This window comes from Mycena indigotica, assembly GCF_014461135.1.
Source record: "Mycena indigotica strain 171206Taipei chromosome Unknown Mind.scaff0017, whole genome shotgun sequence".
Taxonomy (NCBI): domain Eukaryota; kingdom Fungi; phylum Basidiomycota; class Agaricomycetes; order Agaricales; family Mycenaceae; genus Mycena; species Mycena indigotica.
Window position 1 is genome coordinate 524457 of NW_023503016.1, and position 14621 is coordinate 539077.

General features: G+C 49.0%; 5 protein-coding genes across 5 annotated transcripts; 4 read left to right on the forward strand and 1 right to left on the reverse strand.

Moving 5' to 3' along the window:
• Positions 1-575: 575 nt before the first annotated feature.
• MIND_01385200 (AB hydrolase-1 domain-containing protein) lies at positions 576-1477 on the forward strand (the record flags this gene model as incomplete). Its single annotated transcript, XM_037370268.1, has 3 exons — positions 576-743; positions 788-799; positions 851-1477. The coding sequence occupies 3 exons, from the start codon at positions 576-578 to the stop codon at positions 1475-1477; spliced, it is 807 nt and encodes a 268-aa protein (XP_037213269.1).
• A 322-nt stretch (positions 1478-1799) lies between these two features.
• Positions 1800-3610, forward strand: MIND_01385300 (uncharacterized protein; the record flags this gene model as incomplete). The annotated part of the gene is made up of 2 exons (XM_037370269.1): positions 1800-2206; positions 2644-3610. 2 exons carry the CDS (start codon positions 1800-1802, stop codon positions 3608-3610), a joined length of 1374 nt encoding a protein of 457 aa, XP_037213270.1.
• Positions 3611-8789: 5179 nt separating this feature from the next.
• Positions 8790-9871, forward strand: MIND_01385500 (AB hydrolase-1 domain-containing protein; the record flags this gene model as incomplete). The annotated part of the gene is made up of 2 exons (XM_037370270.1): positions 8790-9137; positions 9182-9871. 2 exons carry the CDS (start codon positions 8790-8792, stop codon positions 9869-9871), a joined length of 1038 nt encoding a protein of 345 aa, XP_037213271.1.
• A 322-nt stretch (positions 9872-10193) lies between these two features.
• On the forward strand, positions 10194-10951 carry MIND_01385600 (uncharacterized protein; the record flags this gene model as incomplete). The annotated part of the gene is made up of 2 exons (XM_037370271.1): positions 10194-10628; positions 10688-10951. The coding sequence occupies 2 exons, from the start codon at positions 10194-10196 to the stop codon at positions 10949-10951; spliced, it is 699 nt and encodes a 232-aa protein (XP_037213272.1).
• A 1074-nt stretch (positions 10952-12025) lies between these two features.
• On the reverse strand, positions 12026-13687 carry MIND_01385700 (Inositol-pentakisphosphate 2-kinase; the record flags this gene model as incomplete). The annotated part of the gene is made up of 11 exons (XM_037370272.1): positions 12026-12047; positions 12098-12241; positions 12293-12431; positions 12475-12596; positions 12650-12726; positions 12781-12825; positions 12880-12887; positions 12953-13126; positions 13173-13198; positions 13254-13322; positions 13380-13414. 11 exons carry the CDS (start codon positions 13412-13414, stop codon positions 12026-12028), a joined length of 861 nt encoding a protein of 286 aa, XP_037213273.1.
• Between the last annotated feature and the right edge of the window lie 934 nt (positions 13688-14621).

Sequence of the window (14621 nt, forward strand, 5' to 3'; positions counted from 1 at the left end):
AATTCACCGCAGGCATGTTTGCTCTGGACGCCAGCGACCTCAAATGTTGATATATCTGCAGACATTTCCAGAAACAACTGGCTTTGCTCGCCGGGGTGAAATTAAGCAGGATGTCTTCGGTGACGGACCGTTGACACTGCCCACACCCGTAACTTTCTCCCGGGAGGACTTGCGTGTGCGGCACAGTGCTCCGGACTCCGACCCTCCACTAAGCTACACAGACAGTGTAGCCGAATTGATATTCGAAGACCGTTCAGACGCCAGCAGCGACAGTGAGGATGTGACAATTGGTGTTGACGAGTCCGACCATGAGCCGGAGCTGCCTTTAAGCCTAGCCAATCCGCCTGCCATGGAATTAGACGAACCCGAAGACGATTTCACTGGCAAAATAGAGGTATCTCCCCACAAGTAGCATAGCATAGTACTAGTCAAGAGAAGTCAATAGTAGGAGTAGTAGGAGTCTTGAGTCTTGTGTCGTATGCTTCCACATCTAATCTAATCATTTACTAGTAGATCACAGCCTAATTGACGGGCAATTAATTACATACTCGATCCTCCTTTGTACTCCAACCACCATGTCCAGTAGCAAACGGTGTTTCTCTAGCGATGGCGCGCAAATCTACGCCGACGCGGCTGGAAATGCACAGAACCCGAGCATGGTCTTTGCCCACGGATTCGCGCTCAATGGGGTCGTATTTGATCAATTGTTTGCACATCAACTTCTGCTGGACAATTTTTATCTAGTACGTCGTACTACTAGTCAAGCCACGATGATAACAATTCTCAGGTGCGATACGATGTTCGCGGGTATGGATGAAGCAGCAAGCCAGATGACTCAGCGGCCTATCAGTCAGCTCTCTACGCCGATGACTTTTCTGCGGTCTGTCAAGCGTTTGGCCTGGTCAAACCGATATTCGTTGGATGGAGCGCTGGAGCCCCTATCATTGCAGACATCTGTGCCCATATCTCGCCTTGTCCAATTCTTGCTGCTGTGGCGATGTCAGGCGCTCTTTGCCCCGCAACATCAGAGCAGACCCTCCGTCCGCTCTTGCTCGACTTCATCGCCAAATTCCGCTCGTCTGACGCCAAGACGACACTGGCGGTCCGCCCCGCTTTCGTTGATGCGTGCTTCGTGAACCCTGCTTCGGTTGCTGTTGAGGTCAAGACCGCTTGGATCGGCGCGACTGTTGTGCATACGCCGAATATCACTGAGGCTGTCTTGAACGGGCACCAGCCTGGCGCGTGTCAAGATGCGCTGACAAAGCTGGGCGGCGAGGGCTTGCCTGTGATGGTCTTGTATGGCACCGAGGACAGCATTCAGGACGGCGATGTTGCTGTAAAGCTTGCAAAGGAGTATTTTGTTGATTTCACGGCTGTATCGGTGCTTGGCGCGGGACATGCGGTGTTCTACGATGCTTTGAACGAAACGGTGAGGCATCTTGTCGGCTTCGGTTTGCGTGTTTGTACAAAGAAGTAGATGTTTGTAGAAAAGTCAGTCAAGAATCTTGAGACTGCTATGTATCCATATCCGAGGACCAATGCGGCAATGCCAAGCTTGAGGGAGACAAACGTCGCGTTGACGACAGAGGATCCCAAAAGAGTGTTGCCATTATGGTCTAAGCGTAAAGGAAGGAATAGACAAATGAAGAATGACAAATGAAGAAGGTTGCCGAACAGAGCGAGGCATTGCTTTGTTCTGGGATCAAAGCGTCAGGCTCTTTGTGCCACTGGTGCTATATATACGCGCCTGGTACATCGGTATGAGCCCTCCATTTACGCTCTGAACACCTCTCCCTTCCATGTTCCGCAAACTCTCTGATCTGTTTGGCTACTCCCGACAAAGTGGCGCGCTCCACAATCCCCGTGAGGGTGGCCAGAACCAGCAATTCGTCATTGTTTTGCCACCTCAATCGCCATCTTCGAGCCAACGCGAGCGCAAGCAAGCACGTCAAAAGTATCAAGTACACGAACGCAGGGTTGTGCTGCCCCCAATCAAGCTGCCGCTTACTCCTGGATGGAAGTTGAACGGGAGCGATGACGGATGGGATTCTGAGGAGGAAGTTACTTCGTACTCGGACGAGGACTACCCACGGAAGGACACACCGTATTTGCCTCCCGATGCCGCGGATCACTTTCTACGAGTTCCAACACCAGTCCTTTCGGCACACATCTCTGTCCTGGACGGATTCGCCCCGCGGGTGACCCCGTATGTCTGCGCAGTCAGGAGCGTCTAGGCCAACTTTGTAACTGAGATTGTATAAATGAATATGTACTTGTTCGGGCCAAAGGCCGTGCTTCTGTCTCTAACTGCATCAAGTACAACGGCGGTGGCTACTGTTTCTTCATCAGCAGGTACACACACAAATCTAAAGACAACTCACCTGTGTCCCGCGCGAAATCTCTCCGTTTGCACCATCCAGCAAGAGCAATTATTGCTCCGAAAATGTCAGATGTCGAAGCAGAGCGCGTTGTTAGATGCATCGAGCGCGGCCTAGCTCAGCGCAACGCGAAAGCCATGGCGTTAAAGGCGAGTTCTTTGCGCAAGTCACAGCAAGGACGCCCGGGCCGGCCCCACGTGATCGCCGACAACCTTCTCTTCCGACGGCCATCTTGAGACAGACAACATCTAATCGAATGGTTAAGCAACATTAAGGCAAGACAAACGACACTCACCGGCACTCAACAGCCCCAACGAACCAGAGCAAACAGCAAACAGGGCTGGCGGCAAATGAGCAAGATGCACTACTCGGAAGGAACGACTCACCGTGACGGCCAGCCGGCTATAATTCAGCAAGGAGGCACTACTGCGACGTCTCCTGAATCAAATCCGGCCGCGCCGGCCTTTCTGCATCGCCAAACGTGCCTGCAGCCGCCGAAACTCGCACTCTCGCCGACTACTGCTGCTCCACACGCCAACACTACATTCCTACATCGTTTACTGCTACTCTCCTGCCAGAAACCGCGCGCCAACAACGTTCTAGGCGAAAACTCGGCGCGCAGGCCCGGTCTCGCCCACTACCCGCCAAACGGCGGTCTTGACGCCAACTCCCACCGCTCTCACTGCCAAACTCGCTATAGAACGGCTTCATTAGCAAGAACACCGGGCGGGACTACCCAGCAAGCCGCTCCTGCTTCATTCTCGCTTGTTGCGCCAGCAGCATCACAGCCTCGACCCAAAACTCGCCGAAGCTGCTCGTCCAACCATTCGCCCGCCAGAAACCGCTCGCGGACGACCACGAAGTCGAATCTGGGCGCGCAAGTCCGACTACTCGCTAAATGGGGCCGGTTTGGCGCCTATTCCTGCCGCCCTCGCTGCCCAACTCGCTTCAGAACGGCTCGATTAGCAAGAGACGCGGGCGGGAGAGCCCAGCAAGTCACTCCCGCTCCCTCCTCGCTTCTGGCCCCAGCCCCGAACCGAATCAAGAGCAAGAACACCAACGAGCACGTTGGGAAAGACAGCGCCCGGGCAACGCGGCATTCTCACGCTAGGAGCGGCGAGCCCGACGCTGAGCTCGCAACAACGCCTCCTCCGCACCACCCGACGCGCCTTCTGTACCCCAGTCCAACTCGGCACAAACTCCGCCATCCAACGCGCTATAGAGGGGCTTGACATTAGCAAGATTTGGCAACCAAGACGGCGATAACACACACGGTGTCGGTATCACCAACTTTGGCGGAACAGCGCGAGGTAGCGTTGTTGCCGTCCTTTGCGATGACCGGAGTGGTCTCCCGTCGTTGCCCGACTCGAAGACGCGAGTTGCAGTCCCAACAACGGTGTCGTGGTCATTGTCCTGCTCAACTGTGAGTGTATTCAAAGTTGGATAACTTAATGCTCACCGTTGTTGCAGATATCGTGAACGGCGACCAAGCTTGGTACCATGACTGCAACAAGGCAAGTTAATGTCTTCCTGAAGAAACTGACAATGAACTCACAAGCGCGCAGAGGGCGGGATCAACACTCGGGAGAACACGGTCGTCGTTGAAGACGTGTCCCCTGCTGAGTCAAAACCTAGGCTGTCGTCAACCCCACCTCCCAACGACTCTCCCCAATGACCAGTTATTCGGGGGGGCTCACGGCCGTCGCCTGTCGCGATCTGTAAGGAATATTTGAAGTGCAAAATGGCGATACTTAGTCACCGTTGTTGCAGGCGTTGTGCTTCGACAACAGCGGTTGTGGGACGGGTACCGCAACTGCAATGTGGTAAATCAAGGCTTGCGGGAAGAATGGCACGACCGACTCACAAGATCGTAGACGTCGGGATCCGGACAACGGTGTTAACGCGACCTCGCTATCGGTTGGCGCCCGATTCAAGGTGCAGTCGACGTGGGAGTTGGTGAGAGATGAGGTGGGCAACGAGGAAGTCGGCAAAGCTGGCGACGTCGTATGTAGTTCGCGGTCACCTGGGATAGTGTCAGGAGAATAAATCCATCAATCACGATGAGACCATGCCCGTGCAGCGCAACTTGAGCTCGACATTGCTCGCAACGACGAGGTCGATGGTGGTCGTCGAGATTGTGCACTTGCGGAGCGGATGAGAAGGGAAAGTGAGGGAGAGAGGGAAAAAGGAAGAAGGGGGAATGATGGGAATGGCGGATTTGGGCTGGGTTTTATACCCAGGGCGCCACGCAAGCGAGCTCTGAGACATGTGAGAAAGTTCTCACCGGATGCACGGATCGCGCAGGGCTGGACTGGGCGGTTTCGCCACTGTCGGAATACGCGATAAATGCTTGGAAATGGATTTTCTGAGCATTTGTGTGCTATCGTGGCGGAATCTGGGCGCAGTACAGCACTGAGGCTTATGGAGAGCCTTGTTAGAAATGTTCTTGTGCCTTACGGTGGTGGATAGCACACTGAAATGCATGATGAATCGAAAACATTGTTGGGGGCAAAAACAGGAAAATACGAACCATCCGTAAGGCGGAGCGCCCATATCCTAGGCGAGTGACAGACGGGATGATTAGACCGTGATATATGGCATGTTTCACGCCGTGATTCCCTGAGCTTACCGCTGAGCAGGTGGGAAGCGCGGAAAGACCATCTTGAATATACACCGCGTATACCGCCAGCAAGGGGAATTTGAGGAGGGGAGACGGCTTGGAACACCACCCATGGGACATGGGTGAGTTGCCAAGGGAATCGGTTGAGCCCCAGGCTCAGACTCCCAGGAATGAGCGAAATCACGCACCTGGGCAAGATCATATATAGGTGGGACTCATTCGCCTCAGATGAAAGCATAGGCAGGCAGAGTGCTTACGTAAGCACTTGATCCTAAAATTGGAGCCCAATCGGAGCATTTCTAGGTATAGAGCGGCGGTGAAATCACAAATTTCCCTTTTTGGTCGCAGGCGTTAGCACACGATAAGGTCACGTGACCGCTCGGCGGAGCGCAGGTTTGACACTCTTACTTGAGTTTTGGGTGTGAGTTATGCCCGGAATGTCATTAAACTTCAGCAGATAGGCGAGTCAATGACAGCTTTGAATTGATTCAAAGCAAACTTGATATTATACTAATCTGTAATTCTCATTGTGGGTCTTAAGCGCCTGATTTTTATATCTATTTTGGCTGCCCCTGAGTATCCTCAGCTTTAGGATTTGTGGAACTCAAATTCCTCAACTTGTTGAACTACTCAACTTCCATATGGAAACGGTATCCAGGAATGTCTATACTTAGTTTTTTGTTGACATTTCTAAAACAGATTCCACTCTTTTTGAAGCACTTTTTGTAAAAACACAAGATTTTGGAGTTGCTATATTAAGATTCTTTATAAATGTAAAAGCCAATATAGTTCTTCACCTGTCAGAAGCAATACTTGAGAAACAGTCCACCAGAAGAAGCAGCAGAGCCAATATACTAGGAATTCAGAAACGTGAGAACTGACATTAGCATAGCCACCAATGTCAGATCACGGACAATTTGATGTCAAAGCTTGTGCAAGGCCCAGAGCACCAATACCTGGAAGTACAGTCATGAAAATTGCACAGAAGATTATATGGTATTAGAGGACTTGTGTGACCAGGCCACTAAAATGAGCATCCAGGAATTAGAAAGATATTCAGGATCTATCTTTCAAAACATTTCTACAGGCAATCTAGCTGAGGGTCAGAGACCTGACCAAGAAAATGGAATCAGAGGGAGTAGTGCATATGATCTTCAATCTGACACTTGCCTGATGGGATCTGACCTGGAAATTTTGAGTTATAACCAAATTGATGTTTTGAGAAAAAAACTCATGGTTTTGCTTGTATATAATAGCTCTGTTGAAATATTTTATATCACTGATAAGCACTTGACCTTGTCTCATAAACCTGTGCATGCGCATGACATCCTTTTGATTCTCCTTCTCAATAGAGTATAATAAGTAACAAATTGAACTTTTTGTGCATATGATAGGATAAGCTTGTGATACCATCAAAACCTGTCTATATGATCATTGCCCACCAGTCACAGCTAAACAATTTTATTATATTTTTACCTACTTTCTATGTTTGTTAAAATCACTGAGAGACAAATATCAATTTTGACATTTTATTGCATTTTTATATACTTTTTGTTAGGACCAAAACGATAGTTAAGCTAAGAATTCAACACATATGTTGAGCTAAATCAATACCACTTTTGAGCTTACTCGCAGTCAGGATTATTTGTTCTGAATTTATTTTTATCTACTTTTTGTTTTATTTTTAATGTAGCTTAGTTCAATAAACATAGCTTCAAGGCTCAGCATCTGATTAGGTCAGGTGACTGAGATCCAAAGTTATGGTATTTTCTTGGAAGTTAATGTTACCTACTTTTCATTATGCTTATTCCTTGCCAAGATTGCTCAAACACCAGATATTTATTAATAAACATTTTATTTGATTTTTACCCACTTTTTATTGTGCTTATTTCTGGCCAAGTCGTAGTTTGGTGTTCCATCAGTAATTGTAACGACCCAGTTTCTATCCAGTTCTTAGCCCATTTTGGCTAATGACACCCTATTGAATATAAATCTGAATGTCAATTTTTTCAAAGTATAGGAATTTTGTACAAAGGAAAGTTTTTTTACCCACTTTTTTTATTCCTGGCCTATAGCAATTTTTGTTGTAACTGAACAATCACACATTGGCTATTTGATTTTTCATGACTTTCTATTGAGCTTATATCCAATCAAGAAAGGCTTATTACCCACTTTTTATTGGGTTCCAGTTCCCTAAAACCAATCATCACTGCAGGAGTTCGGGAATAAACGGTGCCCCTTTCGATCCATTATACACCTAAAATCAGTGTACCAAAAAAAGAAAATTTTTTATACCTCTATTTGCACCCAAAAGAAATTGTTCCAAATTTGCCTGCTTATATGAGAAATAGATGCTATAAACAGACTCAGTTTTGTCCCCCCGGTTTGGGGGCAGATCAAACAGCCTTTTCTAGACCAGTTTTTGTATCAAAACATAAACCTAAAAATATGGTCCAGGGCCCTGATATATATCATATAAGTGAATATATGTGAATATTTTTGGTTCATGTTTTGATACAAAAACTGGTCTAGAAAAGGCTGTTTAATCTGCCCCAAAACCAGTTGACAAAACTGAGTCTGTTTATAGTATCTATTTCTCATATAAGCAGGCATATTTGGAACAATTTCTTTTGGGTGCAAATAGAGGTATAAAAAAATTCTTTTTTTGGTGCATTGATTTTAGGTGTATAATGGATCGAAAGGGGGCACTGTTTATTCCCAAACTCCTGCAGTGCATCATGGAGTGATGGCAAGTCAGCTTACATACTAACGATCAATATTTTCTCCAAATTTGATTTTTTACCCACTTTCTATTGGGACAAGGATTAATTTTGACCATGGAAGTCATCAATATTATAAGAAAAGTGTTGATTTGATTGTTTTATTTCTGGCCAAGATCCGTTTTGATGTTGACATTTGATTTGATTTTTTACCCACTTTTTATTGGGCTTATTGTTCGTTTTGGCTGGATCATTTTGTTCAAAATTCAATTGAGATCAGCAATTTCCTCCAAGAAAACCTTGACTAATACATATTTCAACCTATCCTTACTTACTATTTGGATTGGTTTTTGATGCAAATATTTTTACTTTTTATTGGGCTTATTCATTGCCAAGTCCTGTTTTGGCCAATACTTTGTTCAAAATCCAATTGAGATCAATTATTTTCCTCTATCATATATGTACCCACTTTCTAGATTAGTTTTTAAGATACTTAACAGTTGAGATGCATCTCATGTGATTTATTTTTTATTACCATATCAGGAAGTGTTAAGTTCCACTTGCCTATTTTGGAAGATCTGTCATAACTGCCATTCTTGGAATCAGGCAGATACTGTTGAGCACCTTGAGCTCTAAGTAATGAACTTTGTCTCAGGCTGGAGTTGAACTCAGGACTTACGACGAAGATGAAACGGTCTAGGCCAGAACGTTTCATCTAGACTATAACATAATATTTGCAAGGTCCGATCAAACATAGGTGACGCCAAGTAGTCACGCCTAACCGCTCTTTTCTCTTTCCCCCCACGTCGTTGTGCTGCTGTGGGTGCTCTTGCTCTGTGTTGTAGCTGTTGACTGACCAGAGCCTTAGTTTCCTGCTTCCCTCCCCTCTCCCCCTCCCCACCCTCTCCTTCACATTTTTTTTTGTTGCCGTTGCTGCCCTGCCCTCGGGAGGGGAAACCCTGGCCCTCGGTAGAAGGAACTGCAGAATGGGACTGGCTACCCAGGGCACGCGTTGGAATGGCTTAATTGACGCGATTTTGGGTACATCTCAATTTTTCTCCTGCCAAACCTATGCCAAAAAGTGTAAAATCACGCAAGTCCAAATTAAAAGTAGAAACACGTGACCGCGTGGACTTGGGCGTGGGCGGAGGTGGGGCCGGCCGGGCGGAGGTGGAGCCGGCGTGCGATCTGCGTGCAGCGCCGAGGTCGAGGAGCCATGTGCGCGTGCGTGCGGCGCAGCGGTGTGTATCCATGTCCAGTAGCAAACAGTGTTTCTCTAGCGATGGCGCGCAAATCTACGCCGACGCGGCTGGAAATGCACAGAACCCGAGCATGGTCTTTGCCCACGGATTCGCGCTCAGTGGGGTCGTATTTGATCAATTGTTTGCACATCAACTTCTGCTGGACAATTTTTATCTAGTACGTTGTACTACTAGTCAAGCCACGATGATAACAATTCTCAGGTGCGATACGATGTTCGCGGGTATGGACGAAGCAGCAAGCCAGATGACTCAGCGGCCTATCAGTCAGCTCTCTACGCCGATGACTTTTCTGCGGTCTGTCAAGCGTTTGGCCTGGTCAAACCGATATTCGTTGGATGGAGCGCTGGAGCCCCTATCATTGCAGACATCTGTGCCCATATCTCGCCTTGTCCAATTCTTGCTGCTGTGGCGATGTCAGGCGCTCTTTGCCCCGCAACATCAGAGCAGACCCTCCGTCCGCTCTTGCTCGACTTCATCGCCAAATTCCGCTCGTCTGACGCCAAGACGACACTGGCGGTCCGCCCCGCTTTCGTTGATGCGTGCTTCGTGAACCCTGCTTCGGTTGCTGTTGAGGTCAAGACCGCTTGGATCGGCGCGACTGTTGTGCATACGCCGAATATCACTGAGGCTGTCTTGAACGGGCACCAGCCTGGCGCGTGTCAAGATGCGCTGACAAAGCTGGGCGGCGAGGGCTTGCCTGTGATGGTCTTGTATGGCACCGAGGACAGCATTCAGGACGGCGATGTTGCTGTAAAGCTTGCAAAGGAGTATTTTGTTGATTTCACGGCTGTATCGGTGCTTGGCGCGGGACATGCGGTGTTCTACGATGCTTTGAACGAAACGGTGAGGCATCTTGTCGGCTTCGGTTTGCGTGTTTGTACAAAGAAGTAGATGTTTGTAGAAAAGTCAGTCAAGAATCTTGAGACTGCTATGTATCCATATCCGAGGACCAATGCGGCAATGCCAAGCTTGAGGGAGACAAACGTCGCGTTGACGACAGAGGATCCCAAAAGAGTGTTGCCATTATGGTCTAAGCGTAAAGGAAGGAATAGACAAATGAAGAATGACAAATGAAGAAGGTTGCCGAACAGAGCGAGGCATTGCTTTGTTCTGGGATCAAAGCGTCAGGCTCTTTGTGCCACTGGTGCTATATATACGCGCCTGGTACATCGGTATGAGCCCTCCATTTACGCTCTGAACACCTCTCCCTTCCATGTTCCGCAAACTCTCTGATCTGTTTGGCTACTCCCGACAAAGTGGCGCGCTCCACAATCCCCGTGAGGGTGGCCAGAACCAGCAATTCGTCATTGTTTTGCCACCTCAATCGCCATCTTCGAGCCAACGCGAGCGCAAGCAAGCACGTCGAAAGTATCAAGTACACGAACGCAGGGTTGTGCTGCCCCCAATCAAGCTGCCGCTTACTCCTGGATGGAAGTTGAACGGGAGCGATGACGGATGGGATTCTGAGGAGGAAGTTACTTCGTACTCGGACGAGGACTCCCCACGGAAGGACACACCGTATTTGCCTCCCGATGCCGCGGGTCACTTTCTACGAGTTCCGACACCAAAAAAAATTCCTCCTTTCGGCACACATCTCTCCATAGACTGTCCCGGACGGATTCACCCCGCTCGTGAAGTGGATGACCCTGTATGTCTGCGCAGTCAGGAGTGTCTATAGGAAAATTTAACCTTGATTTTCTTCGTCAGATAGAAGTCCACATCGTTACGAACGTTGACGCCTTTATCCGGTACTGGGACATGCATGGCTGGGACAGCCTCTTCAAAGCGCGGTCTTATGTTCACGCTCGAGCAGCAGAGATGCAGCGCCTGACGCGCATGGGGAATCAAAGAGCGGGGGAACAACAACGTCTGGAGTTCTTGCACTCTCAAGACCTCGCGCTGGCATATGCCCAGCAAAAGTTCGCCGAAATAACGCATTTCGGTGGAGGTTTGGGGCAGGGGGATCCATAGAGAGCCTGAAATGGATTGTAGACAAGAGTGGTTCCAACTGCCAGAGCCATGGCCAACCTTGGATCCTTGTAACTAGTACTGATGTTGTAAAAATGATATGTTGTGCTTGTTTACTGCTGTTTACCGTCGATTGTAAGTCACATGACTCACATCGCACTTGACTTCCGACCAAACATTTCTGCGACCCCCGCTTCGCTCAGTACATCTCTCTCCCTAGACCTTGTAGAAATTTCTGGGCACTCTATGCAACATACTGCTCTTGCTTCTATCTCCGCTGCTACCTACTCCGTACACTCGCCTAACTTGAAGCCCCTCCGCAATACTACCAAGGCCGCTGTGAAACGCGCTGAGGCTCTGATGTCGCGCAAACCTGGCTGTGTGTCTCGCCGGGATTTTTGGCACTCCTTACTCACCGCTGTCATCTGTATTTCACAGGCCAAAGCCGCGCCTGGCCAAATGCACCATTCCACTCAAAGACTTTCCAGCGCTCTCCAAACGTCAAGAATCAGCAGCAGGTGTGTCTCGCTGTGCGTTATATAATCTCCAATCAAGCCCATGAGGCCTTGGCCGATTCGAAATATCAAGGAGCGCCGAGAGAGTATCAAGAATCGCGTTTTCAAGCGGCCTCTGGTGCTTCCTTCCGCAATTCGAGTGACACTAGATGAAATTCGCTTTCGTACCGACCTCGAGCTTACTCCTGCTTCTTTCATGTCAACAACCTATGAACCCGATACAGAAACCGAATACAACGACTCGATCTCCGACGAAGATGACAACACAGACTATCCAATACCACGCTTGAGCTCAGAGAACCCTTACAGTTACACGCAATATCGCCTGGCGAAGAGAACCGACCGCACGAAGAAGACCGAAAAGGTGCGCAATCGCGCTCGTCTGTTCTTTCTGCTGACATATGGTAGGAAAACATTCCCGTCCATCCCAAGTCGACTCCTTCTCATCGGAATATCTCCTTGAAGAAATAGTGGCCTGGACTGACTCGGAGATCACATGTACAAATCGAGTTCTTGGATAGATAGTGCTACATAAGTGTACAATAGAAGGAATGGACGGGCTTTATTGCTGCAACTGTGGGTGTCTTGAGATGTATTCGTCAGTGTCAGAGGGTTCTGTGGTGAAACTACCCACTTAGACCGTTTGTGGCACACCAGTGCGTCTTTATCGAACGTCCGCCACCGTTTTGAAGGGGGACATTGCATACAATGCATCTTGTCACGGTCTTGGGCAGGTAGAAGTGTTCTTGGAACCGTATTGGGGTCAACATCCGGATGTCTGGCAGGTGAAGATCAGGCAAGGATAACTCTCAGAGTGTTTAACACGGACTTATCGACCAGGTGAGTGCACAGACCAGCTGTTTTGACCAAACGATTACAGATTGGACAGCGGGTTTTGCCGTTGGGGTTAGAACGAGACGGTATGCATGCGTATTCACGAAGAATAAGACCACGGTGCTCGAGCCATACTATGCGACATTCAGCGAGTATTGACAGTGAATTCGGTCATACCTGATAGAGTGATATAATCGAGGTCGCGTTCAAAGACTCGTAAGACGGTGCGAAAGGTGTTGGAGTGTTTGAGGAGGTTATTGAAACTGACATTATCCTCGGCGATACAGAAAGTCTTAATTCTATAAACAGGGCCTTTTATGAGGTATTGTATAGAGGGAGAAAAAACACACACCGTTCGTAGTTGACTTTCCGAACGTTGGCGGCTTCAACCAGATACAGCTCTTTCCATGTGTCGAGTTGCTTGCCGTTCTAAAAGAAGAGGTGAGATTTGGCTCTGGTCCGCAGTTGTTAACCGCATAGTACACTCGTAAGAAGATCTTGAGTCCGGGCGCGTTTTCCTTCCTCCAACTAACAACAAAGTCTTCAGCATCAGGTAAGCATGGTCAGGCCGGGGCGGAGCACCTGACGGACTTGGTAGATCGTGCAGTTCGAGGAACTTGAAACATGATATGGTTGGCCCGTTGGCATTACTAACTGTCCTCCTTGTTGTTCTGCTTTCTGGATGGCCTCGCGCAGAGCCCGTCGAGTGTATACAAAGTATTGCTCCTCATTTGACACCAGTCGTAGTTGCAGCCGCGGAAGCCAGGAGAGGTATGATGAACTCGGTGCACGGGGGCTGCCGCCAGGCTCAAGCAAGAGGTATTTTTTGCTGGAAATGTTAGTCAACAGTCAGGGCTTATCGGAAAACCACGCACGAGAACAGAAGCTTTTCACAAGACACCTGTGTAGAAGATAAGGTGTAACATTTTGAAAGAGAGGAGACGAAGGATGCGCACTGAACAAGCTCAGGCTCGCAGTCTAAGAACGCATGTGAAGGGCAGCTTGTCTGTCTGGACTTGACAACTCTGGGAGCCGAGGGGTTCATGAGAATACGAATGAAAAGAGGTGTTGCGAGAACATACGTCACATTTCCCACCACCAAAGAGCCAGGTAGCATACGCCGACACCGAGTAATTCCCACTCGTTTCGATGCCCACTGGACAAGAAGGAAGAGCTTGGCAGTTCCCCCGCGAGAACGCGGTAAAGGCAAAGTCCCAAATCCAGGGGTGGGTTTCAATTACGCGCAGGAGGAAGCGAGAAGTCTGGCGCAGCTGAGTGAGATCAAACGGGCTGCAGTTTTCAAGGATCTGAGCCGATGTCAATGCACGCTTCATATTCAAAGCAGGACACTGACTACAAGGCCCACGTCCAACGGGAAATTGTTGAGCATGGAGAAGGTTTCGTGCATATCGAGTCGAGTATGGATAGCAAGCAAGAGGGAAGAACGGCGCGGTCACGTGACTTCATCACAGCTTAGAATACCTATAGACAAGCGCAGCCCTAAAGACCGCTCAACTTCAGAAGAAAGAGGAATGATTACAGCTAGGGCAAGTACAAAATACTTGGTACTTGGTCGCACTCTTGGTTAGCTGTTGCTGTAAGCCTGAGCGCCACGACAAGGCGGTGCGACATTGCCCAGGGCTCTCCACTACATGGTTCACAAGCAACAAAATAACCCTCGTCCACACGATGAATCCCATATACCGCTACTCCCCCCAGTCGAAAGAGTTTGGTGCAGGCTCAGCAATGACGCGCCGTTCCGACCGACTCCGGGTCCCCAGGCATGGTCTATTGGTTGACTGATCGCCACAGAGCAGCAAACGCCGAAAACGGCTTGGCTATCACCGGCAGATGCCTGGGCCAAGAGAGCGGAAAACCAGTGTGGTACGGTAACAACATCTCCAAACCGCGACACGAGTTCGCGCATGTCTGGAAACTCGCTTTCGCCGTAGCACCAGTCACCGTTAGTGCAAGCACTGTCCCTTTTCTGTTGATGACGACCCGCGATGCAAGGTACTCCAGTCAGGACGCTCATTCGTTGCCTCTTGATGTCGAGTGGCGAAGGGGAAAGGGCATGTTGGACACCGCAGGAGGTGAAGATAGGTATGTCCTTGATTTACGAAAGCGTTAGATTGCTTCGTGATCGAGAACAAACTCACATCGCCGAGTAACAAATTCATCCTCGAAATGACCCACAGTGATATGCGAAAGAGTTTGGTGAAGGCTCGGATACGATACGTTGCCCGACCGACTGCGGTTCCCCGACCATGGTCTATTTTCTTTCTGATCGTTGCCGTCTAAAAGGGAGCGGAAAACGTGTGGCC